Source organism: Tetrao urogallus (genome assembly GCF_951394365.1).
Source record: "Tetrao urogallus genome assembly, chromosome: 19".
Taxonomy (NCBI): Eukaryota; Metazoa; Chordata; class Aves; order Galliformes; family Phasianidae; genus Tetrao; species Tetrao urogallus.
Genome location: NC_136832.1, coordinates 10,432,693 through 10,459,789, shown reverse-complemented (window position 1 = coordinate 10,459,789; position 27,097 = coordinate 10,432,693). Strand labels below are relative to the sequence as shown.

General features: G+C 36.8%; 1 protein-coding gene across 5 annotated transcripts in view; it reads right to left on the bottom strand.

Moving 5' to 3' along the window:
- RALGPS1 (Ral GEF with PH domain and SH3 binding motif 1) overlaps positions 1–27,097 on the bottom strand; it is a gene marked incomplete at both ends in the record, with an annotated part of 75,818 nt that overhangs the window by 26,731 nt on the left and 21,990 nt on the right. For all 5 annotated transcript variants that reach the window (XM_079544914.1, XM_079544910.1, XM_079544911.1 and 2 more), the window contains 2 exons: positions 208–301; positions 1,870–2,007. In XM_079544914.1, coding sequence (XP_079401040.1) covers positions 208–301; positions 1,870–2,007 — 232 coding nt within the window. The remainder of the gene's footprint in view (positions 1–207; positions 302–1,869; positions 2,008–27,097) is intronic.

The window sequence follows — 27,097 nt, the reverse complement described above, 5'->3', positions numbered from 1 at the left end:
AAAACTAGCTACATTAAGGGCAAAAATCATTCTGAATATTAATTAGGCATCTTGGTATTATCAACTCTAATAGCACAATATGAACTACTGCAGACGAACCCCACAGCATCTTCCGTCAACAGCTTCTTGTTCAAACACAAATCAAACTAACATCTGTATGCTGTTTCCTTTAAATTTTCCAAAACTAAATGAAAGAATAGTACTCACTTGTAATTGTCATCTTCCACAAATTTCTGAAGTTCCTCGATGTAACGGACAGACTTCAAATACTTCTGTACATGGGGTAGTGTTGTAAGATGTTCTATAAAGTGTTAAAACAAGATGAATATTCACATAATCCACAATAAATGATTCCCTTTTTTTTTTTTTTTTCCTGATTCTCATGATTATCTTAACGGAAAGAGAGGATCTGAACTTCTGTATAGAATAAATAAGGCAGAATTATTACTTTGACTCTACGAGGATTTTAAAGATTTGATTGAGCAGAAGTGATGCTCAGTTGTTAAAGAAAACAGAACAGATGCATGCCATCATCATAGCATTTAGAGGATTTTATCATATGCTATCTCATAAGTGGAAAAGGAGTTCCTTTTACGTAAGCCCTGCTTAGATTTTGTACTGATTGTTTTGGGAGAAATTGAAGCCTGCAGCAATGGCTATTATTCTCATATGCATGAGGTAAGAAAACTTCAAAAATTATGATGCTGCATATCAAGATAAAAATATGCTAAATTCAGAAAGACAGAAAAATCCTTTGAGTGTATGGTGCATGAACAGGAACACATCTTGTAGTATCTGAATGAACTCTAACACTCTCATAAATACAAGTGTCATAAAGGTATCTATTATTCCATAAGATTGGTTCTTCAAGGCCATGTTTTAATTTTCATTCTGATTTTAACAAAACCAGTTAAAATTAATGCAATGTAGGAAGTTGCCCCACTGCCAAAAGGAAGGGGTCAGTGAGGTAAGATTTCTTTTATCAAAGTATTCGGTGACAAATTGGAAGTCACAATAAGAATATGAAAGGTAAATACCCTACCTCTTCAGAATCATACACTATTATGCCTAATCCATAGCTTAAAATATCTTCTATCAAAATCTACAACAAAGAACAAGGGCTGGGTACTTAAACATACACAATATCTCACCTAACTTTCTCATAATCTAAGATTTAACCTTTTTTTTTTTTTAATTAAAAACATTCCCAAACTGGAGCATTTAAAATTTATTTAGTTGTACAGCTACTTCAAGGTTTTTAGCTTGTTCCATGTTTAAGCAATGAAAGTCCATGCTAAATCATCAGCAGTATGCTCTGTATTGTCAAGATCCCCAAAGCAGCACGTTTCTTGACATGAGGCTTTGCGTAACAGGCTAGAATTGCAGAAATGAATTTCAGAGCACAATTCTGTTAACAAACAGAAGTAACATCATCATCCTCACTAAGTGAGGTATAACAAAAGCTTAATAGATAATTTCACAGCTGTTGTATTGAAATATTTGTATTTAATTCTGTAAACTTTTCATCATGACACGAACAAGAAAATGATAACAAAATCGACATATTGCACACTCCAAAAACAACATATCTACTAGAAAGGAAAGATGAAGATGTATTTCCCACTTACTGCTTGTACTGTCAGCTGTATTTGGAAATACGTCATTTGTAGCCCATACACAGCAGTAAATGCCACACAATTCTGTTACAGTTCTTACAGTTTAGAATATATGCTCATTTGCCTGTGTCCAATGTTCAACTCTACCATTCTTATCCTCTTGTGTTGCCTTTACATAGGTTAGAAACTTCTTATGTTATTAAAGACACTTCAGTTAAGACTTATTAGGAGTAAAAAATAAAATATTACCAACCATAGTTACAGGAGACTTGCAGATCAGCTATTATTCGGAGAATATTGTTCATTTGATTGGATCTTTGTTCATTTTCCATAATGCTGCCTGAAGCAGGATATGCAGAATCAATGTAGATTAAGTCGAAGAGATAAATTCCTGAAACAAACAAATAAATCAATCTGGTGTTTCACACTGAAAAAGTTGCACAATTGTAAATGAGCAAAATGGCCAGCAACTATTGACCACCACCATCTTCTAGGTTCATTAAAAAAAGGATTCATCTGTTCAAACGTCACCGCTTGTGTTATAATTCTATAGTATGTCTTTAGAAAAGGGACAGAACAGGTTTTGCTTTTGTGCGCTTCTGCAGACTGATGTCTACTACGAAAAATTTGCAGAGCCGTAACCAATGAATATGAGAACTTAACTTGGCATTTTTCGCTTTTCAGAAGATCCCTTATCACGTGAAAACAATCTACTGCCAACATTCTCTGGTGTAAGTAAGAGCACTACTAGTATCTTCTTGTTTGTTTACAGTTAGTTTCCATTCCATCTTTCAAATTCAGCTAAGAACTTCCTCTGGAATGCATGATAAAATCATAGCTCCGTGGGAGAACTGTGTTGCAATCTGTAAGAACAGCACTGAAATGTGCTGCAACTCACACATACAGGGCTGTCTCAGACACAGAACCTGCAGCCTTGCAGGGTGAGTAGGACAAGCATCTTATCCCTTCCACAACAAAGTTCTTCAGAAATCACCACATGCACTTTATTCAGTGATCACTGCAGCTATCACTGCAGTATCAAAAACATTACCTCAGTCTGACTTTTCTTTAAAGGATTGTTCTGACATTTAGGGTCAGCTAAAAGTAAAAACTTTAATATATTCCTAAACTATTGTATAAGATGAATAGAGAAGTTCATGCCTCTTTTTTGTGTAACAAAGAAAGCAATATTCTTCTCAACAGGAAAATAATTTGTGCAGCATAAAAATCTGCCATATTTCCATATCACATTTTCCATATCAGATTTTCCACACTCTTTTTTGAGCATGTATATAATTAATGACTTCTTTTTCCCTCTCATGTTTTCTTGCCCTGCTTCAAAAAAAGCACTCTTAGTGTTTCAGGAAAAGAGCTAGCTGGCTCAGTTACTCTTCCAGCTTCAGCACATTACATTCTCTCAATAAATTCCAACTATTAAAGCAACAGGAAATGCAATTGTGCTAGTCAAGCAGAATTTTTTCAAAATGAGGGAAAGCCACTACAATAAATTGAATGGAGCACCTCTAAGCAACACACACTCCACTATGAAACAACTTTAGTATGCTTGCATTAATTACTAATAATCTTTGGAAGCGTATTAAGTTCATGTAGTGAAAACAAATTATTTTTCATGTTATCTCCTGGTAATAAGTACGCCTCAAACTTACTCATTCAAAAAAAAAAAAAAAAAAAAAAAAAGTAAGATTTCCATTTGGGAAACTGTAAATTCTTACCTGAAATCGAAACATAATTATATGTGTTCTCTAGCGTTCAGTTAGATACTACTATCATCTACAGCAAGAAGTTACAAATCAGCAACAAGAGTCAATGGAATTCAAGAAAAGCCACGTGGCTTACTGAAGTTTGCTCCTTCACAGTTTATGAAAAACAGCTCAGGCAATTTTGTCAGATTTACACAAATAGTAAGTATCTGCACAAGCGCAATCTCCTTCACATGTTGAGTTCACCTGACACTTCATTAATATGTAGTCTTATAGTTCAGACTCAGACTTGCTGTGCAATTCTACAAATCTCAAGAACTATCTGCTGGATCTGCACTAACTTTTCTCTGTCAATTAGGAACAGAATCACAGAGTGGTTTGAGTTGGAAGAGATCTTTAAGATCATCTAGTTCCAGCCTCCCTGCTATAGGAAGGGACACCTCCCTCTAGACCAGGCTGCCTTCGGCCTCATCAAGCCTGGCCTTGAACGCTTCCAGGGAGAAGGCATCTACAGCCTCCCTAGGCAATCTGTTCCAGTGTCTTTATGGAGGTCTCTTGCAAGAATTTTTCTCACTAGCTTGCTCTTTATCTGATTTTGCAGATATCTGACAAGCTGATAAGTAAAAAGTTAATTGGGGCACACATCGGATTACGTCCAGCATCAGCCAGGTTGTAAGCACCTACCTTACTTCCTTCATTTAAGCCTATCTGTGCATGCATTCTGGAAAATCCTTCAATTGCTTAGGGAGTAGTAGATAAACAAATTATACAAACTATCATAGAAAAATGAAGAAACAGACACAGAAGCAGTGAAAAGCAATAACAAATTCAATTCTTTCTGAACTGTTAATGTTCTGCTGAGAAAACATAAGGTTATAACTAAGCTGTCTCCCGATCTTACACAGACCATCCAGCATGGGCTACAGAAGACTGCATCTTCATCTATTCTGTCCGTGAATCAGTAAAGAGTGCTCCAATGGACACTTAATTTCAGAATCTCACCAGAAAAAAATATATATATATTTAATCCTTATAAATGAGTGGAATATAGTCGGATTAACAACACATAAACCAACTGGCTTTACCTCTCTGGAATAGAAAAAAAAAAAAAGATGCTTAGAAATCAGGTCAAGTTTTACAGTCTAGTTTAGCCTCCCTCCTTCACTGGCTCAGAAAAATCTAAAAATATTTCTTCCCATGTTAAAACTGCTCTCTCCTGAGGAGATAATAATTCTTACAGATACACTTGCAGTTTATAAAGTGGAGACTCATATGACTCGGACTACCTTAACACTTTAAGCTTATAAGAAATCTGGGGAATTTACTGCTTGCTAAAAAACATTCTTAATTTGTTGTCAGTTTTCATTTCTATGTACTTCTACCTCTAGAATGACAGAACTCAGTACCATTGTTGAAAATGTATCTGACTATTAAATGACACTCAGTGGAAGAGGGAGTGACTGAGTTTGGTCTTTACACCTGAAGTATTGTCCTATTAATTAACTTACAGCAGCATATTTCATCTGTGTCTACACACCTGCAAACTGAAAAATAAAATTTTCACTTAAGAAAATTAGGTGAGTAGGCCAACATAGTTACTTTTGTATTTTCACTGTGGGTAATAATTTATACCTATAAGATCACAGTTAATTCCCCAGTATACTATCTACTGGTAACTATAAAGGTGTTATTGCTGCTGGCAAGTGGTGCTTGCTGCCATCTTAACACGACATTAGAAACAAATAGTATTGCTCTTTCCATTTAGCATTCCTGAAGCATTACCTAATTTCCACATCTCTCTATCTCTCCAGCTTTGCAGGAAAACTAGCAGTCTCTGCTAAATCTGTCAGTGAACTGAATATCCTATTAAATATCCTATTAAATGACTTGAACTTGACTGTTTAAAAAAAAAAACAACCTAGAATAAATCACCTCTCCACCAGGCAGAGTGTGTGTTCTCTCTAGTGTGGTCTGACTACAGCCTGTCCCACTTCTGTATGCCTTCATTGTGAACTTCCTATATACATCATGTGATGATAGGGATAGATAAGAATCAATTTATTTTGCTCAGAGAAAATACAAAATCATTCCTTTCAGCAAAAGACTTCAAGACCTGCCTCTGAAAAGAAAGACTCAGATTTGCACTATGCCAAAGAAAACACAAACCACTAGCTTTTCAAACGTTGGCTTACATTTGTGCTACTGTGCACAGAAAAGGCTTTCAAAGATGTGAAACCATCGGGATATTTTCCAGAGGGTGAGCTCATGGGCAGCTGCTTCTGCAGGCAAAACATTTTCCAGTGATATTGACATTTTTCCATTGTCATTAAAATCAATTTTGCAGCTGGTTATTGCATGTGGAGAATACTGTATTCATTAGTTTATGGCATCATGGAAATAACAACACAGGAAAAGCATAGCTGAATAATCTATGGTTAAATTCATCAATGGAAATTACAGCATGTAAAGAAGAGAGATTATTTTTAAATGACAAAAAAAGAACTATAATACCTAGCTCTTAAATTTTTACTCTAGAGCTCAATCAAAGCAGTAATATTACCAACAGTTTAAAGACAGGGAAATTGAAATATAACACAAAACAGAAAACTGAACTTCAAATGTAGGAGTCAGTACAGCCAGATCATGCATTTTGAGCATTCCATCTACTAGAGAGCAACAAATTCAGTTTTTTTGAAAAGCCTTTTCCCACATATAGTATTGAAGTTCTACCATACTAAGTAAAGCAGGGGACAGAGAGAAAGCTACTTATCAATTGAGTAACTAGTTGAAAGTCAAAGTCACTATAGTCAGCAGTCTGTAAAACCAAAGACGCCATTCTTAGCAGATTAGCTCATAGTCAGAGAAAAGACTACAGTTTTGTGGTATCATTGGTTTCACAAAATTTGGACATTTTCCATTGACTATGGGCTGGAATATTTTTCTATATAACCAAAGTTATATACTGGTTAGTCTTGTTAGGACTTGGAATACTCTAAGAAATTGAACATGCATCTTTTCCAAGGCAACAACATGCACTTTGTAATAGATACTGCCAGCCTAGTGGCCAAATGAATGCAGTCGCTTAGAGGAAAGTAAGGGCAGGATTAAGACCAGTTTTATTTATTTCTATCTGATGCCAGTTAGCCAGAACACTCACATATACCAATGCATACTACAACGTTGTCAAAAGGACAAAAAGCTTTATCAGAGAAAATATTTATGTTATTTTTACCTCTAACAGTTCCAAATTCTGAAACATTCCCAAGAAATACTGACTTGTGGTACTTCTTACAGTGTATCACATGCTTTTACTACAAGTACTGACCCCTGCCCAACTGGTTTTCCTTCTTCGATCTCTTGTTGACAAATCTCTACAACCCAAATGGGGTTCAGATCCACATGAAGCAGCACTGCACACTTGACTCACCTATGACACATTCCACTTTTGACTCCACGTACATGTTTGCCACTATGTTTGCATTCTTACTCAACCTTCTCATTTTACCTCTACATTGTAACTGTAGCTTTTTTTTTTAATTAGCCTCAGAATGTTTGATTTTTTTTCCTCTTTGTAGAGTATCCCTGTTATTGTGACCTAATACTCAATTAGAGAAGCACCTTAAAAGAAGCATCTCAAAACTTCAACTTATTAATATACCCCTTTTCTGCTCAAGCTTCAGGATAACTAGCAAGTAGAATTAAACAAGGAAAACCATAGTTGTTGTTTTGTTGTGTTTTGTTTTTAATATCATTGATGCTAAATAGAATTCACAGTAATATTTAACTAAAGTTAACAGAGTACCAGAATATCTAAAAAAAAAATCTCACACTCAGTATAGACAATGGTTTAAGTGACATACAGAAACAAAACAAACAATAAGACAAGAGAGATGCAGACTCAAAATGAGCTGTAAATATCTCTTACAATTTGTGGGTCACTGAGTAGTTATGCAAGTAAGATTAACAAAAAGTTTGTAAGTGTTAGTGACATTCTCCTGGATAAACCAGTACAGAACAAGTCTGAACAAGCATATCTAGAACACCTGCAAACTCTCTATCATCAATTTTACTTATCCACTAATGCAATGCTCAATCTGAAGAATGGGGAACATTTTATAATCTTTTATAAACTATGCTAGAAATCAACAACAACAACAAAGTATTAAATATATGCAGATTAAATTTATTCTCATTGTGATTTTTCCAACATACTGCACACCGTAAGTATACAAATACCTTCCATTCTTGGTATATTAACACAGCAAGCCAGTGTTTGGAACAGAACAAACTACACCCTGGGTTGTGGAGAAAATTCAGAAGATATTTTAATATTTTAGGCAATGTACTGATACAGATTTTCTGAAACTCTAATAATTAGCAGAAGAATGGGGAGTCTTAAATCTCTTCCATTTTGACAAATACCTTTGAAGGAATAAACATAAATAAGACAAGAGGAACTGCAACATATACTGTTGCAGTTAAGTACAACCCAGGGACATATCTTGAAGATATTCTCAGTAGAAAACAATACCATGTCCTGTTTCAGAAAAAAAACTATGTAAACAAAAGGAAAAGGAAAAATATCTACTTGCAAAATTCACACTAATACTACAAACGCTAAAACAAGGATTGAACTAAATCCAGGTAATTTCTCAAGTAAATACCTTATTCTTTTTTGTTACAAGAAAAGAAATATATTCATGATAATATTTCAAGTCAGACTTGAAAAAAAATCAGAGGTGGTCCCAATAGATGACCATCAAAATGGCTACAAGGTTAGAAAACTTGTTCAAGGAAGAAAGGTTAAAGGAACTGGGTTTGTTCAGCCTAGAGAAGTGAAGGTGCAGAGGCAAATACTAACCAGCCTTCTAAATTCAAAAGGAGGTTATAAGACACATGGAAATACTCTATTCAGATACACAGAATCAGAATATGAGCTGATGGGAGAAATTCAGTTTAGCAGCAGAATCTGCCTGTGTGATATAGTTTGATAACAGGACTCAGTAGGTCAGGTTGAAGGACTTGAAGGACATTTTGAACACAGATAATATTGTGAAATTCTGTCTGCATATTAATTCTTCACTGTGAGAACAAATATTAGAATCAGTTCCCCAGTGTTGCGGTTTGAAGAGTTAATCATGTGACACTCCTCCCTTTCCGCAGGAGAAAAAGGCAGGGGAATTAGGAAGAGGGGAAAAACTAGACTGAGATAGGAGAAACTAATTTATTAAAAGGAATGTCAGACAATACAGAATAATTAAGAATAATAAAATGAACCAAAAAATAAAACTGAAAAGTTGGTCTGAATCTTTACTGGCAGACCCTTCACTACTCATCTCCCAGAAGACAAGAGAGCTCTTGACTCATCCCCCAGTATCAGAAGTCATGTGGAGGCTCCTGGGAAATGTAGTACATCCCAATTCATCTCCCTCTTGGAGAGTCAGAGCTCACACAGTACTGCTAGAGAGAGAAGCAGGAAATGCAGCTCCACAGCGCAGCACCTCTGCACCCAGCAGCCTGTTGCATGTTGTTATGATATGCAATACTGATAAAACCAGGACACTCAGAGAAAGAGGGCAATTTTCCTTGCTGAAAATATTCAAGATTCTGCTTGATAAGGCCCTGGATAATCTAATCCATGGCCCCTGCTACCAGCAGAAAGGTGGACCAGATGAACTCCAGGGGCCTTCCAGCCACAGTTTCTCTAACATTCTTCAATAAATATGCTAGCCTAGCCTCCATCTCTGTTATTATAGGAGAGGGTAGAGTACAGAAATTACACTAATTTGTTGTTACAAGGTTATGTGTCTATTCAGACAATTGTCAATGATTTTAACTGAAAAAAGAGACTGCTTGTAGCAGTTGCTTTAATCATGAGAAGTAAGAAAATCTGACATCGAGAGAATACATAACTAAAGAGAACATCTTATTTTGGCTTAACTAAGATTTCATGTTGGTAAGATACACATTTAAATATACTATAAGGCTGGTCTAGCGAATAAACAAGAACATGTTAGTAAGTACTCTGAAGTAATCGACATCATCATTGTATCTGAAACAGTGTTACATATTCCAAGCAAAAAAGCACAGTGCATGGCTGTAAGTCTGCCAATTTATTATTATTATTTTTTACTTGAAAGAGAAATATATAATAAAAAACAAAGATGTTCTCTATCGGACTGTTTTCTTGATCATATGACATTTCTTGACTGAATCAAACTAACTTCTCATGCATATGCTTATTATGCAAAACATCAAATTCTCTCTTTTTTGGTTTCAGAAACCAGAAAGCATTGCAGGAGGGCCACGTTCCCACCCTGGGCTTTTTTATACCTGGAAAGCATAGAAAAACTGCTTCGGAATATTTACTCTGGAACAGATAATATATTACAGGCCCAGCATTCCTCAAAAATGATGACATCCAAATTGAAAGTTTCACTGGAAACTTGTTTCACAAGTTCAGTAAGTTTACAGTGGAGAAATAATTTATCAGAATAGAACTTAGGGATCATTTGGCAAATGCACTTCATAGGTTAAAAACCAGTGTCAACATATCACCCATACAAAGCATTGCTCTGATGTAGAACCCTACCTCCATTAAATAAACACAAAATCACAAATAAATCACTTCACAAACAAATAACTTCAGTGAATATTCTGAAAACTATTTTACGTCATGAAAAACAAGAAGCTAATGTTACAAGGTACAAGTGGTAGTACGTACACTTAGGAGAAACAAAAAGCATGAATATTTGTTGCCATTGCTACCTCTATCAGAACACAAAATAAAACCAGTTTATATTTTAAAAATGCAGTGTTTCCAGAAAGTACTGAGAGATCTGACTCAACTGGTACTCACAGTATTTCCAAATACTACATTTTTAAGAACTGGATAACAAAAGTAATAGAATCCACACTTGCTACTACAGCATGTGCACAAGTACTAAAAACAGTTCCACTCAAAAGCAATAGTTTCAACAACTGGATAAAAAAAGCAACTACATCATTCTTAGTCCTTTGAAAGGCTGAGCAACTTTAACATCAAGCATTCATTCAATAAAATTCAAAACTAAATTCCAGGACTGGTACAACTTTTAATTCCCTCATCTGCTAAGAGCATCTGTGTTATCCAGTTTCTTCTGGCTCCCTCTATAAATGGAAAAATAAAGCTAAGAAAAAGAGAGAAGCTTTTGATCATACCATCTTCTCAGAAGCTGTAACATCTCTTTAAGATGACTTAAAGACTTGAATACATCAACTACTTAGATATTCCTGATATGGCACACATAAGTCATGCTCTAGTTATCTGGAGATTTTAAGAAAGCAATATTACAAATCACTTTATATATAACATAGATTATAAAACAAACATGCAGTTTGCAGGCTTCGGAGAGTGCCTTGTTATAAAATGCTGCTTCTGTTTGCACAGAAGTGGCAACCAAAGAGAATACAATACAGTTTTACAAATGTTTTAGATATAAGCTTTTTGTATCTGCTTGGCACTGGTGAGGCCACATCTGGAATACTGCAGTACAACACAGACATCAAATTGGACAAAGGCCAATCTAAGACTACTGGGATGTCCTGACAAGCAGAAACAGATGACACATGAGGGAAGGCCTAAGGAACTGGGCTTGTTTAGCCTGGATAGAAGGGGCTAGAAGTACAGAACATAACTGTGGTCATTTCTCTAACAAAGAAAAGACTGCGTGGGAGTTGTACAGATCAGAGCCAGATTCTTCTCAGAGATGCACTAAGCAACTGACATAACTTGTAGCAATAGAAAACCCACTTAGCATAGCGGTTAAGAAAAATCAATTGCTGTTAGAGGGGTCAAGCACTGTAACATCTCCCAGAAAGCTGGTGAACTTCCATTTCTGGATATTTTGAAAACTCAGATGGACAAGTTCCTGAGTACCCTAACTTAATTTTTAAGTAAGCCCTGTTTTGAGCAGGAGGTTGAACAGTTAACCTCTAGAGACCCTTTTTTCTGTGCGGGTCTTTCCTTTCCTGTGGTAACTTACTGATATGGCTATGGCACTGGCCTGAGTATTTGCACCTATATGCATTCTGACATAAATCTGCCTAGAGAATAACAATTGTGACGGATATTCTAGCAAATAATGTTCTTCCTAAAATATCTATGTTTATTATTTTAAATTCATTACCACATTTTGAGATCACTGCTCATCAAGCAATGCTCACATATGCTCACAACTGTGCAACCTCGCTGGAGAGCAGTAATGAGTGACGTAGCCAATGTCTGAGTACTGAACCCAACCTTATTTAACGCTGCCATTAATTATATGGGCAATAGTGACCCTCAGAAAGTTTGTTGATGATACAGAACTGAGGAGATGGCAAGTACACAAGAGGGTCATGCTGCCACCCAGAATGACACTGACAGGCCAGAGAAATGGGCTGACAAACTTTTCACGCAGTACAACAAGGAACAGCGTTCCTCTACCTATGGAGAAATAACACTAGGCACCAGGGCTTGCTAGGGGAAAGCAGCTTGACAAAATAAGACCTGCGGGTCTTATTGGTTGAACGTGGGCTAAGACAGCTACAGATTTTTGGCTGCATCGAGCAAAAATACTGCCAGAAAGTTAAGAGGGGCGATCCTTTCTCTCCAAGTCAGCACTGGTGAGACAGCACCTGAAACACTGCCCAATTCTGGGCTCTCCAGTACCAGAGATGTGGACATAATGGATAGAGTCAAAGGGCCATAAAACTGATAAAGGAACTGGAGTATCTGTCCTATAAGGAGAGGCTGAAAGAACTGGGAGAGCTTAGCCTAGCAAAGACAAGGCTCTGGGGTATCTTACCAATGCCTGAAGAAATACCTGAAGGGAGAGTGCACTAAGGACAGTTCATTTCAGAGGTGCCTGCTAACAGGACAAGAAGCATTGGGCACACACTGGTATACAAGAGGTTTCATCTAAACATGAGGATGCACTTCTGTGCTACGTGGGTAATGGAGCACTGGCACAGGTTGCTAAGTGTGGAGTCTTCTTCCTGAAGATCTTCAAAAGCGATGTGGACATCGTTCTCGGCACCCTGCTCCAGGTGTTGCTGCCTGAGCAGGGGTTGGACTAGATGGCCTCCAGAGATCCATTCCCACCTCAAGCCATCAGTGATTCTGTGATATAATATATCTTGCTGAAAGAGATGCATCTATCTGGTCTTCAATATTTGTCTTTACTTACATGACAACTCTGATTATAGCTAGGAGGACTTTATGCCTCTTTCTGAATCAAACTCTACTAACAGATTCACTGAAAGTATAAAAAAATGACTTTTTTTCCACTGGACTTTTCCCAGAAAAAGTTGATGAATTGGAAGTTGAAAGCTTTTTAGCTCTTGAATGAATTTATAAACAATCAGTCTTTGCTCTGGTCCAAGAATGTGTCAATGGCTTCTTCCTTATTTTGCTCTATCCATAAATGTGATTTTATAATGCTTACAGTTTTTTCTCAGTCATGTCTCTTTTGTGTCCTCTAAGTCATAAGAACAGGATCAAGAGCAAACCCAAAGCACAACAGAAGTATGTGTGCCTTAAGTTGCTCGATGTAATTCTTCAATTCTTTTAAAACATTAAGTATTAAATAACAAAGAATAAACTTGAATGGAAATATTATTTTTTCACTAAATAATTAATTATTTTAAAAATTGCAGTTTTACTCTTCTAAGGCTGTTTGTGAATTGAGTGTAATTCCCTGAATAATTTTGGGTGAAATTTTCTCCTGCTAAGCTTGATTTCCTAATCAAAAGAATAGTTGTCATTTGTTTCTTTGTTTTTTTTTTTGTTGTTGTTGTTGTTGTTTTTTTGGTTGGGTTTTTTTTTTTTTTTTTTTTTTCCCCCCAAAAGCTCAATTCTGAAACGTTTTATTCAGACAGAGCAACTGCTAAGTTAAACCATTACAGTGAAATTCATTTTTTATGTTTAAAATTGTGAAATGCTGCTTTGGAAGAAAAAGGAATAGTCTTTCTGTGGAAGAAGATACATGCCTAACAAAACTGCCAACGGTTTTAATTGTTGTGTTGCTACTTCCCTTGGTGTTACAGATTGAGACTGACCTTTTCAAACTTCATTAACTTTCCCACTACAATGGCTGCTCAGATCTGTCATGGAAGCATTTATTTGTATTCAGTTCTTTTTTTGCAGAGACATTAAACAAATAGACAACATCTATCCTTTTAGGAATTCAAAGAAAAAAACAGTGACTCAATATCATAAGCATTTTCTGTTAATGCCTGGCAGGGGCGGCTGGAAATATTAGTGCTCTTAAAGAGACACAACATTTCAGCACAGTTACAAATGCTTATAGGCTTTAAAGGAAATGAAAGTAATAAAATTTTGGTGGATCGTCTTTTCAGTTTGACAGCTGATTTAAAGTGCATTAGAGAAAACTGAATGTTCCTGAAAGACATTCACTCTTTCATGCATTGCATCCTCAACTGAGCAGTCTAATGACACAGTGAATATCATGCAAACACAAATTGCTTCTGACCTACATAAAGTCTTACTCTTCTTTAATATATTGACAACTTCATAGGGAAAAAAAAATATCTGAAGCAGGGCTGCTACTCCAAAGGCCACTGAAAAGTGCCTGTAAATATCTAATACTGACTTTCTGAGAAGTCTCACCTGGAATACTAAAAGAACCTCAATGAACTTATTTTCTGTATTTAATAAAAGGAATATTATTATTACATCATGCTTAGCAATTCCAAAACTAAAAAAAGGATATGAGTTCACACTGCTCCTCAATAACCTCAACCTAATAGATCACTGGAGTTAAACATTCCACATTTGTTACGGTAGCAACAGAGCCTAACATAGCAAAACAGAAAAATAAGCATATCAGAAATCAAACAACTTTCAAGATACCAGTGTATGAAAGAAAATGTTACCAGAAGTTAGAGTGGAATTATGTTTAGGAATTTATGTCCAAAAAAGCCTCTGTCTGATGCAAATCATTCCTGCACCCACTGAAGCAGGAAAAAATTCCAAAATTGATCGAAACTTCCCAGCACAGTTTTCCACCAGAGCACAATCACAGAGTACTACCAAATTTTATCATTTTCCCCCCTAGAACCCAACCATTTCCTTTTGCTCTTTCCATGAACCAGGAAAATACATTATTAAAAAAAATAATATTGTAATAGTGATTATTTCATCATTCTGATGTTACCCAGCAGCAGAAAGAAGAGAATGCTACAAAAAGAGATGTAGGAAAAGGCAAATACAATAGCTGTTTGTGAGACTCAGCTTCCTTTCACCAGAAAGCTGTGGTTTAGAAACTTCCTGATATAGATCTTGTATAAATATTTGTGTGTTTAAGTCTGGGTGGCATTTCTTCTTTACAGCATTTCTTCTCTGAATCTGTCAGTTGAATTTCTATTCCTCTCTATGCACTTTTTGCTGTTCTGCTTTTGGATTCAATAGATCTTGTGTCAAATAAATTCAGCAATTCAGCTACACACACTTCACAAAGTAATTTGTTTGTCTGATTTCCCAAAGTTCGTCTGTTTAAGATTGCCACATTCTCAACTATTTTGCTTAACTAGAGCTTCTAATCACTGACTCAAAATTAATTTACGCAACCAAATGTTTTACAGTATTTCTATTAAGTTCTCAAGGCCAAGTTTAGCACTATGCCACTCCCTTGCTGACTGAATTACTCTGGTGAAGAAAACTGTCAGCTTTCAAAGACAAAACGAGCTGTGATCTTTCACTATTCCTAAAATCTGCTATTCTCCAACCTGGGATTTGAATGGAAGTTGATTTCTGAAGATTCTCAGGACAGAAAAGAAATGCAACAGCTATGAAATGCTTTGAAAAACGTCACTAAGCATACAGAGTTCAATAAAAGCAACAAACTTCACTCTATTATAAATCTGAGAAAAAGGCATTCCCATTTGGTCCAAACAGAATGCCTGCGCAAAGCTAATTCTGTTCTTCACTTTTACAAATATCCAGTTTATCCAGTTCCATACCAGTCAGCTCAGATAATCTATAAACACCTGTCACAAATAAAAACTCCCTACCACCTAGTGAAGAGGCACATCTTTATTCTTTGCAACAGACAAACTGTAACTGAAACTGCTTTGTCACAACAATTTTGAATGATTCACACAGAAAAATTTCTGGAAACAGGCTATTCAGACCTTAAACTAAGAAAAAGCACTCAGCACCACTTAATCAAAAAGGTGATCTAGGTAATATTGCACTTGAGATTACTCAGAAATGAGAATGATCAAATAAACAAGGTCTGACTAATTCATTTATTATGGATCCTTTTACTTATAATTTTTTCTATAAGAGAACACCATCAATTTAAAAACATGCAACAGAAATCTTTAGCCTTCTTCATGGGGTTAAATTCCCAGGCATTTAATTGCACTTATGTAATTGTACTAAAATCAATGGAACTTAAGTGCATGCTAATAAACTTAAAAGTTGCCCAGTAGTGAAATATAAATTTGGTCCTAAATAAAGTTCTTCAGAAATTCTGAACCCTCTTCTTAGAAATCTCTTACTTATGAGAACCTTACTACTTTGAGGTGTAACATCAAATTAGAAACATGTATTTTTCTATGAAAGCAAAGAACTGGAAACACTCATTTTTAGATGAAAATGAAATATTCGACTCAAATGTAAGTGCAGCAGGCGCTTACTTTCCCAGCTCTATAAAGAGCCAGGATTCAGAGAGACTGATCTGCACAGCAGTTCATTACTTTCTTATCTTGGCAAATACCCACGGAAGCCACCTCTCCTCACTTTTCCCACTCCCTACTTCCCTCTCTCAAGAAGTGCTACACATCTGTAGGTTGAAATGGCACCCTGGAGATGAGGGAGGGGGAATCACAGATAAAGCTGAAGAAAACTCATTGGATCTTTTGGTAAATCTGTCAAATGAAGAGAATTACCACAATGCAGTTCAAATAAGCTTTTTTCTTTTTTTCTTACAGTACAAAATTAGTGCATCTGGAAAGCTCTGAAATTCTTTAATCTTAAGTGTCCAAATGCCCCTAACTAAAAGTACTACCATGGCCACTCCAGTGCCTTCTTTGTGTTCTCTTTGTCTAGAGAAAGAAGTAAGCTTTCAACTTAAATTACAGAATAACGACACTATAATGTAAGTAGCAAGTGAGAGGTGCTAATGTCCCCCACCACACATTGAAGACCTTCAGCATCCAAGGCCAACAACAACCAAGGTCTCACATTGAACATACACGGAATTCATATTACTAAAGCATAAAGAATTAGTAGCATAATGGATCTAAATCTCCTTGCTCATTGTTTGACTAATCTAAACGTGCTCATACTGCCTTCCTCAGTTTCTTCAAATTACAAAGATCTTCAAAATTGTCTGAAAAACTATGAACAAAGAAATAATTTGGATACAGCTTTTAAAAGATGACCATGACACAGAATTGCAGCAAGGTAAGTTTGGTTTGCTAAGTTGTTGATAAAAGGTGTTTAAAAATGAACTTCTTTACACTGTTAAGTGTAAATTTTAATTCCAATAATTTCCTTGCAAGATTCCCAGGAAGTTTTCAATACATGATAAATATCACATTAACTCAAAAGATCATTCCAAAAAGCTGAAAAGAGCACAAGTGTTCTACACTGAGTTCTGTAATAGTATATTCTTCCATAGTAGCCAAATGAAAATCATCTTTCAGACTACTAATATGACTAGAAGGTAAACATTACATAACATACACTGGAGATCACGTAAAATCATGGATTATCAGTCTGCACTAGATTGTAAGAGCTTGCTTTAAGTTGGACAATTTTATTTTCCTTCATAGGAACATGCTATTTCCTGACCTAGGAAGAGACAGAAACAAGAACACCAGTGCTATTCCAAATAACACAGCACTGCTGCTCACTCTTTTGCCAATGTTCAGAAGGACCAGTTTATAAAAAGTAATAATAATAAAAAAAAATCAGCAGGGACTACATCACAGTCCAGATGGAATATGAGGACTGCTCCAAAAGTAACACATACTGTTTCATTATGTTGGCCCATGACGTCAGAGGTGGATGTTGGTGGGATGGCAGAAGAGCTAATATTTTGTTAAATTTTGTTGCTGTCTGATAGAATTGAATCTGAAATGGAAGTGTGGATGGAGCAAAGGTGTGCCACTGAATTTCTCCATGAGGAAAATAACTGCACCCATTGACATCCATTGGCACTTGCTGAACATTTATGGAGATCAAACAGTGGATGTAAGCACAGTAAGAGGTGGGTGGTGGTATCAGCAGTAGTGACAGTGACAGGTGGATCACATCTTGTGGTGCAGGGTTTTTTTTTGTTTGTTTGTTTGCTTTTTACGAGCACACCATGCGTGCTCTTGTTCACTGCAAGTGAAAATGCAAGGCTAATGGCAGTGACTGTTGAAAAGGACCATTTTGTAGCTGAGAATTTGCTCTATCAAGTAATGCTATCATGCTCTTTGTATCTGTTGAAGTTTTCAAGAAAATAAACTGGAAGCATTACTTTTGAAACTACCTATATACGTTCCTTCTCTCTACTCATAACGTTTTGCAAAAAGCAGGAAGCATTCCGCCACACTCCAACATTTTGGAGACAAATCCTTTGCAGTTACACATTTTAACATCTTATTTCACCTAAAAGCCCAACCCAGACTCACACTTTCCATGAGATTATCACTGATTATTTAATCAACAGCAACAACATAAGGGGCAATTTGCCTGGCTCAAATTTTCTCACGTTTTTAATGCTATGGAACAAATGCTCATGACTTGTGGTTAAGACGTCTCAGCTACAAAAAAAGAGTGTAGAAAAATGCACACAAATGCAACAGGTTACGCAGCATCAGGAGTAAAGCAAAACACTCGTCTGCCCGAGCAGGACGCCGGCACAGCCCTGCCATCTTGCAGCCGGCCCGCAGCGCCTGGCCCGGCCCCGGGGCAGCCCCGCGCAGCGCGCTGGGCGGGCGCTGGGGTCAGAGCGCCGCCGGGCCCGGCCCGCCGCTGCTGCGCCGCTGGCGGGAGGGGAGGCCCCGCGCGCGCCTTTCGCCTGTGGATCCCCAGCGCCAGGGGGAGGAGGAAAGGCTCATCCATCCAACCAGAGCCTGTCGGCCTGCTGCGTGCTTCCCCCTCCCCAGATGTAAGTCTCCCACAAAGGAACTGAAGTTCAAATAAGGCTGCTTCAGCCTTGCAAGAAATGAACTCACGATTTTAAAACCAGAATGCTGAGTTCTCTCCTACCAAAAGGAAGCCTGTGTCTCAACAGTAATACTGTACAGACACATGGCCAAGCTGTGAAAAATCTTTAAAAAAAAAAAAACAAAAAGAAAGGGAATATTTTTGTAGAACATCTAGATATTTGCTTATTCAACTTCAGAGCAGCATATAAAGCTTTTTGGCTATAGACTTCAGGCTACCGTCACAGAAGAGTTGTGTATATGATACCAACAGCCAAGTGAGATGTCACGGCTCCTGTGGACCAACGGTACTGACCAGCTTTGATGAAAGCTCGCTAAGGACAGAAGAAAGAAGACTAAGGAGGCAGGGTAAGAATGCATAGTACCAATGGATTAAATCTAAAATATGCAGATTTTTTGTATGCTGAGTGTCCAAAGACTGATTTGTTTGCATGTGAGCAAATGAAGGCTTTTCAAAGACATTACACTACTGCTTTCTAGTACTAGCAACAGACCTCTTTTCTTCCATTTTCACAAAATAAGAATGAGCACATACAGATTTTGTTGTGGAAATAATTGAGAGATTTTATGAAACTAAGCACTGAAAAGCAACATTGCCATTATTTTCTCGAATATGACATTTATCTTACCTTATTTAATTCTGCATGTAACTTTGGGCTTAGTGCTTCAAACTGGCTGCAAAAGCTTTTGAATGCTGCACGTTTCTCAGGAAACTTTTTAGGACATTCTGATTTCTAATAGTAACTTTTGTAATGGACTGCTAGTATTAAAAATAATGAAATCTGCATTCTTTCACACACTTATGCCTGATCAAAGGGACACAACAGTTCCTGGAACTTTGAAGAGTCTACAAAGTAAAGTTTAATTACAAAACAAAACAAAACAAAACAAAAAAACCAAAAAAAACCCAACATAGCATCTGTATTTTTATGTAAAAATTTACTGTGTGATCCAACTACTTTTCATGAGCAAAAAGGTTCACATTTACAAAAATATGAATCTGTTTAAGGGCTATTATGTACTAAGTGTACATCTAAGTGCACACACTATGAATACTTTTTGCTGGTGATCGGATCAAGTGAAAATAAGGTGAGGCCGCTGCTAAAGGAAGTAATAACAAAAGCAGTGCTCTCAGAATGGAGTTACTGAGTCTAGAACAGAACTCTAGTAAAGCACAAAGAACAATCCACTAACAATGACTAAAATTCCTTTTGGTAATCTTGTAACTAAAAAAAGCCTTATTCTTTTGCAAAAAACTTAAAAAAGTTACATGGCAGCAAAGGATACATAATTTTATGAAGTTTGCTGCAGCAGTTGGTACTATTTCAAAACAAAAGTTCTGCAGGAAGGAAGGCACTGTCATTCTAAAGCATTTCGTTACTAATCCATTCCCCTCAGTGACAAAAATCCTTCTTTTAAGAATAATGAACTAGTTTTTTCAACCAAGATTTTAACACAAATTTAAATGGACAAAAAAAGCGAAGTATAGAAAGTACAGAATGCATTACAGTCAAAGCTTCCAAAGCAATTAATAGGTTTCCGTCAGAAGCCTGGCATGGCTTAGAATGGAAGCAAGTAACTAGTGACAAAAAGAACAAAAATCACTCCGCCCAATAAACTTGGAGTTAAAGTTCCTTTTACATCACCCTTCTGTAACTGAAACTGTATGCCATTACGTGTCAGCCCTTTCCTATCCCTATTATACTTCCATCAAAACCTTAAAACTTTTCCTAATACACGTGGCATGCACATACTGCTGTGCTTTTACCAAACTGAAAAATGTGGTGTTCTGGTTTTTGTACAGCAGTAATTTTCATTGAAAAAAATCAACTGCAGGAGTTAATTCTGAACTAAAAGCAGTATTGATGGAAGTTCCTTCCCCTTCAAATACAATACAAGCAAAAATGAAGTAATCACACCGAAATGAAGACTACCTGAAAAATTAATAGATTAATATAATTCAATCCTTCACACCCTTTCACCATAGAACACAAAAGCATTAAAGAAACAGTGAAGAAAACAGTTTCTTCTCTACAATAAACATCCCAAATTATGTGTCAACACACAATCAAGTCAGATAGCTTATGTTTTCAAGCAAAACTGCTGTAAGATCTAATACTACATCTTTTGTAACTATGCATTCATTCATGCATCTAAATTCTTGAGGAAACCACACACAATATCCCACAGCATGGAGTGCATGTAGGGAAAGCCAGCCCTCCAAATGACTGCTAACCCCAGCACACTAAATATGACTGATATCAAACAAAATACTGATTAGCCAACAGAACTGAATTTTGTCACAGTGTGTACTAATGCAGCAAATCAAATTCATCTGTATGCAACTTTTCTTTTTCCTCTAAGTCAAAACAATCATACAGGGAAATCTCAGAAAATACTAGCAGTGTATATAGCAAATAGCAAGCATGTCATCTTTCACACACACAGACATATATATATATATATTTTTTTTCCATCTATCTGGGTATTTCTAAAAAGCTTGGAGGTATCAGTACTTTCAGCTCTGACATGTTAGACCTGCACGTAAACTCAGCAGTTCAGTCTGCACTGTAAGTCCTGTGAATTGTTCATCCTGCTCTGACTCACAAGGGCAGGAATAAATTTACAGTGTCGAATCTCATCTGTCTCTAATTCTTTAAGGAAACTAAAGCCATGTTGAACCCTGCCAGCCCCCCAAAAAGAAAAGGTGACAAGAAATAATAAAAGTAATAAAAATAACAATGAAACTAATTTTTTAGGAATGACGTATGTACTCTGGGTGCCTTTTTAAGGAAATTGAATAGCAATGAGGGAAGATGGTAGCAACTAGTTTTTAAGAACAGTTGTTATTATAAGTCATAAGTTAAATAGGGAATTTTATTTTGCTTTGACAGTTACAAACACTCCTGCTTAAGTGTAAAAAGTCAGATAGAAAACTACTTTCTTTATAATGACTATGATAACTGAAGCCTGATAGACAAAAACGGTATCCTTGGGTCCTTGCAATATACAAACCTTTAAAAATATTTTTAAAAAAATTGCTATCTTCATCATATGACAAAATCTTAAGTATTAGCTCCTCAAACCAAATTGGTTAAGTATTTCGATCAGATTATCTTTGCAGTAAGGTTAACTACACAGTATTGAATAACCATATAACAATGGTTAATGAAGTCCCTAGAAATCCCTTTGTGTAAAGCAGTCTCCAAGAGTAGATACAGTGCCATTTATCATTTGGACAGAAGCTACGTTTATATATCTCAGCGCCTGATATTTGCATACCTACAGTCCTCTAGCTTAATGACAGTTTACTATATATAGAAAAACAAGAACAGCAGCAAGAAGCACGTGAAGTGCTTTTAGCCTACTGCTTCCTCTAAGTACTCTCTCTGTAGAAGGAATTCATACTGATTAAATCTGTATTTTGATATGAAATTCAGTCAAGTCTTTTCCATATTTGTCTAAGGGAAGGTCTTTAACACAGGATTTACAGAGCTCATTATTTTGCTATAGCATTTCTTTAAAATGCTATATTACAGGTGATGTCTTCCTTAAATGTCAAAACATTTCCTCCTTGAACTGACTCATAATCCAAAATAAAGGAAAACTGATTTCACTGCTTAGTCACCATTCACTGGTTTCCCTGTTTTCTCCACTTTTTTGTGGATCACAGCGTGTAGGTATTAAAAAAACACTACAGACTCTCTGATATAAGAGGTGAATCTCTCAATAGCTGAAATAACATTACAAAACTACTTGAGATCTATGTGCAGAAGTACTGATCATACATACAGAGGCTTTCATAAAACCTTTTCTTTCTAGAGTTATATTGCAAATGTCCATTTTATTTAAAAAAATACATCAAGAGAGAACAGCTATAGCACTGATGGGTTACTGATGGAATTTTAAAAAATGGTTATACCTTATGTTATTCCAAGTTATACTTTTCATCTCATACATATATACACTCACTCTCATTTTCACACAAAACTCAAATACATAGGTAAAATACTTCAGAAAAACTTAAAGAAATTATTGAATAAAATACGTGTGTGTCTACTTCGGAAAAATGAAATCAGAATAAACAAATAGCGGAAAAAAAGGTACACATGCTGGAATGTCTACAATTAAGTGCACATTCTGCACTAGCTTAAAAACTCACACTGTTGACATTACTACCTTTCACACTTTCTTTTAAGGTAAGCCAATTTAAAAAAGAAAAACAACTCTGAACATTTGTCAAACAGTAATACTTTGCAAACAGAAATATTTTTAACTTCACCATTTCAGGACTGCGGCAGTAATGAAGTCCAAGATGAGAAGCAGCTGTTAATTTCAGATGGTAAAATACTTAACTCTCATTGAAATATCATCTGTAAGCTTCAATATATTCATAGCAATCAGAAAGTAATATATACTTTGACTAACCAAAATTTCTTCAAGTATGATAGAGTACAGAATAGGCGATCATTTCCAAGCAAAGCCAAATAATGATTTTATTTGCTTTTTCCATTTAAAAGACAGGAAAAAAAACAATCAAAAGCTGTAGCATTCAATAACCATTTCAGAAAATTTGTTTCCTTTTTTCAGCAGGTCATGAAACATCCTCAGTTGAGCGAACAATGAATGAGATCAGAAAACAAACCAACTCACTGTTACCTTCTTTCAGCTGTATACATAAATAGACCAACATTTGGTCTACAACTTGAAATATCACCAAAACACTTAGCTCTAAGTTAACATAAAACACAGTGGTGCTGCCAGATGTTTTTGTACAGATGCAGTTATTCAGGTAAAAACAAACAAAGTTTTCATCTGAGTAATAAATACTACCAAGTGTGGTAAGCATCAACAGAACTAACTTTAGTTGCATCTGCACTAGTATGAGCTTGGCAGTGTACCAACTCAACTCTTCTAAAACAATGTTTTGAGGAGGACACAACTATTGAACTGCCGGAATCTAAATGTAAAACTGCTTACAATTCTCTTACCTTTTCTAATCAGAAGTTCTATTGTATTATTAATTAGAATTGCACATCTCTTTCTTAAGATTCTTTCACTTCTGTTTTCATTTGCATGGTTGTTTGCTGGAGAAGTTCTGACAGGAGAAAGACATTTCCAGCAAAGAAAATTCGCACCAAACCTCTAAACATGCCTTTATATGATGTCCTCTTGTGCAAATAGCGAAGTTGAAAATCTGCAAATAACTAAGAGGGATTTTGCAATGGTGATGAACTTGATTCCAATACAGTTTCCTCCTAGTCCAGTGCAGACGAGTTGATAGGAAGGGGAGAGAGAAAGAGCGGGGCTTAGCCAGAAAAACAGGAAGAAATGAATTATCAGCAAGAAGCAGCACTAGTTAAGGACAAAAGAGTACAGGCAATTACTTCGCACAATACAACAGAAGAAAATAGAAAGCTAGCGTGCTAATCTAATATGTAATAGGTAAGACCATTGTCTCTCGTGAGAAGGAAATCCTGATGTCCTATGAATTTCATAGTCTCAAAAAAGAGGAAGCAACTCAAAAACATTAAAACATTTCTCAGAAGTGCTTATCTCACTACCCTCCCCACTAACCCTAGCAAGCTTTTTTCCTCCCTAAAAGACTCATCATTCAGAATTTTGCAAACAAGCACATTAATTATGAAGTTTGTTTGAATCTAACTATGAAGAAACGCTATTTATCTGATATAGCCTATCATAATATGGAACAAATAGTCTTCATTCTGAACTTTTTTTTTCCCCTCAAATCAACAAGTAGAAAGAATGAAAGACACAGCACTGTTTCATAAACAGTCTGCTGGCAGGAAGACGTGAAACCAGAACATTTCTGATTGTTATGTTTGTAAAGCATTCTTTTACAAATGTACTTTTATTTCCAACATTTCCTTTTATAGGAAGAGCACCTTAGAAAAAGATGACATACAGACAAGATCATGAGCAAGCTTGCCGATGATACAAAGTTGAGAGGATTGGCTGACACGCCTGAAGGCTGTGCTGCCATTAAGCAAGACCTGGACAGGCTGGAGAGCTGAGCAGTAAGAAACCGGATGAGGTTCAACAAAAGCAAGTGTAGAGTCTTACACGTAGGGAGGAATAATTGCATGCACCAATACAGGTTGGGGGATGAGCTGCTGGAGAGGAGCTCTGTGGAGAGGGACCTGGGCATCCTGGTGGACGACAGATCAGCCATGAGCCAGCAGTGTGCCCTTGTGGCCAAAAAGGCCAATGGCATCCTGGGGTGCATTAAAAAGAGCGTGTCCAGCAGGTCGAGGGAGGTGATCCTCCCCCTCTACTCTGCCCTGGTAAGGACTCATCTGGAGCACTGTGTCCAGTTCTGGGCTCCCCAGTACAAAAAAGACAGGGATCTCTTGGAAAGAGTCCAGCGGAGGGCCACAAAAATGGTGAAGGGCCTGGAGCATCTCTCTTATGAAGAAAGGCTGAGTGAACTGGGTCTATTTAGCCTTGAGAAAAGACAACTGAGAGGTGGTCTAATCCAGGTTTATAAATATCTGAGGTGTGGGGGCCATAGTGGTGAGGCCAGTCTCTTTTCAGTGGTACATGGAGACAGGTCAAGAATAAACAGACATAAGCTGCAGCATAGGAAGTTTTGCAAGAACTTCTTTACGGTGAGGGTGACGGAGAACTGGAACAGGCTGCCCAGGGAGGTTGTGGAGTCTCCTTCTCTGGAGATATTCAAGTCTCATGTGGACGGCTACCTGAGCGACCTGGTTTAGGGAACCTGCTTTGGCAGGGGGGTTGGTCTCGATGATCTCTAGAGGTCCCTTCCAACCCCTACAATTCTGTGATGAGAGAGAGCAGCATTTTAGCTTGCTATGATCATGCTGATGTCATTTACTGATGGTTATCTTCATTTTGAATGACTTTGAAATGTTAAGATGAGGCAAATTAACTCTATTCCATTTTTTTCTTAAACCATTCTTAAAAAAAAAAAAAAAAAAAAAAAAAAAAAAAATCCTTTCAGCAGGTCAGAATAGTTGCATTTTTTGAGGGAAAGAAAGGTATTTCAATTCAAACACTGAAACAAAGCCCATTTTACATTCACTATGCCAGAGACATTTGCAGTAACAGCCCATCTGTATAGAAATACAAGAAATATTCCAGGCAATGCTGCAGGCTTAGAGCCTGCTGGAAGACTGTGGAAGAAATGGATGTGGGAATGTTGGTCAACACTCAGCTAAACATGAGACAGCAGCATGCCCAGATGGCCAAGAAGGCCGATGGCATCCTAGCTTGTATCAGAAATAGTGCTGCCACCAAGAGCAGATAGGTAGGTGATCATCCCTCTGTACTGAGTTCTGGTGAGGCTGCATCTCAAGGACTGTATTCAGTCTTGGGCCCCTCACTATAAGATGTCAAGGCTCTGAAGCATATCCAGAGAAGGGAAACAAAGCTGTGCTCCAGACTCCTCACAGGTCTTATGAGGAGTGGCTGAGGGAGCTGGGATTGTTTAGCTGGAGAAGGGAGGGCTCAGGGGAGACCTTATTGCCCTCTACAGCTCCTTGAGAGGAGGTTGCAGCAAGGTGTGGGGCTGACCTCTTATCCCAGATAACACCAAAAGGATCAGAGGGAATGGTCTCAAATTGCACAAAGAGAAGTTCAAGTTGGATATTAGGAAAAACATCTCCAGAAGTGTGATCAGGCACTGAAATGAGATACCAATGAAGGTGAGGTTCTCTGGAGTCACTGTCTCTGGAGGTGCTGAAGAAACATCTAAATGTGGTACTGAAGAACATGGTTTAGTGGAGAAATATTGGTGAGAGACGGACAGTTGGAGTAGATAATTTTGGAAGTCTTTTACCACCTTGGGGTTCCTATTATATATATTTTATATATATATATATATATATATATATAAAAATAGGAATAATATATATATATATGTATAAAATATATATATATATAAATATATATATGTATAAAATAGAATATGTGTATATATACACACATACAAATGTTAAAATTAACCACGCTATTAGAAATATATGATATCAAAGAAGTATATGATACCTATTCATGCAGCTGATAAGAGAATGTTCTCACTCGTGGCAGTAGCACTAGTGCCAACTTCACACTTCCTGGAAGACTGGTGCCTATGAACCTGCAGTATTTAGTTATATTTTTGAAAGACTGTGATGGCCTCAGATTTTTACCTCAAGTATTAAGTTCCTCATAGAAAAGAAGTTAGTGTAATTTCATCGTAATAGACCTATAGCAGCATGTCCGTAAACACTAGCAGCTGATTTAATTAGCTGTGGGTCATCTTTGTCCCCCATGTGCATCTAAATGCATTTCTCCCCTTCCAAAGGAGAGATCATTAAAATCAGGCTGAGTGCAAAGACTGTGATTCCAGTGAGCCAGAATAAATGTAAATTTACGCAAAACACAAACACAAATTTTAGTTATCAATCACACTAGTTTGGAAAAACAAGAAATTCTATTGCCCATGATATTTGGGCAGTAGAGGTTTTAATTAAGGACAAGTGCAATTTTCTCCACTTTTTTCCCCCCTAATTTTTATTATAAGGTTCA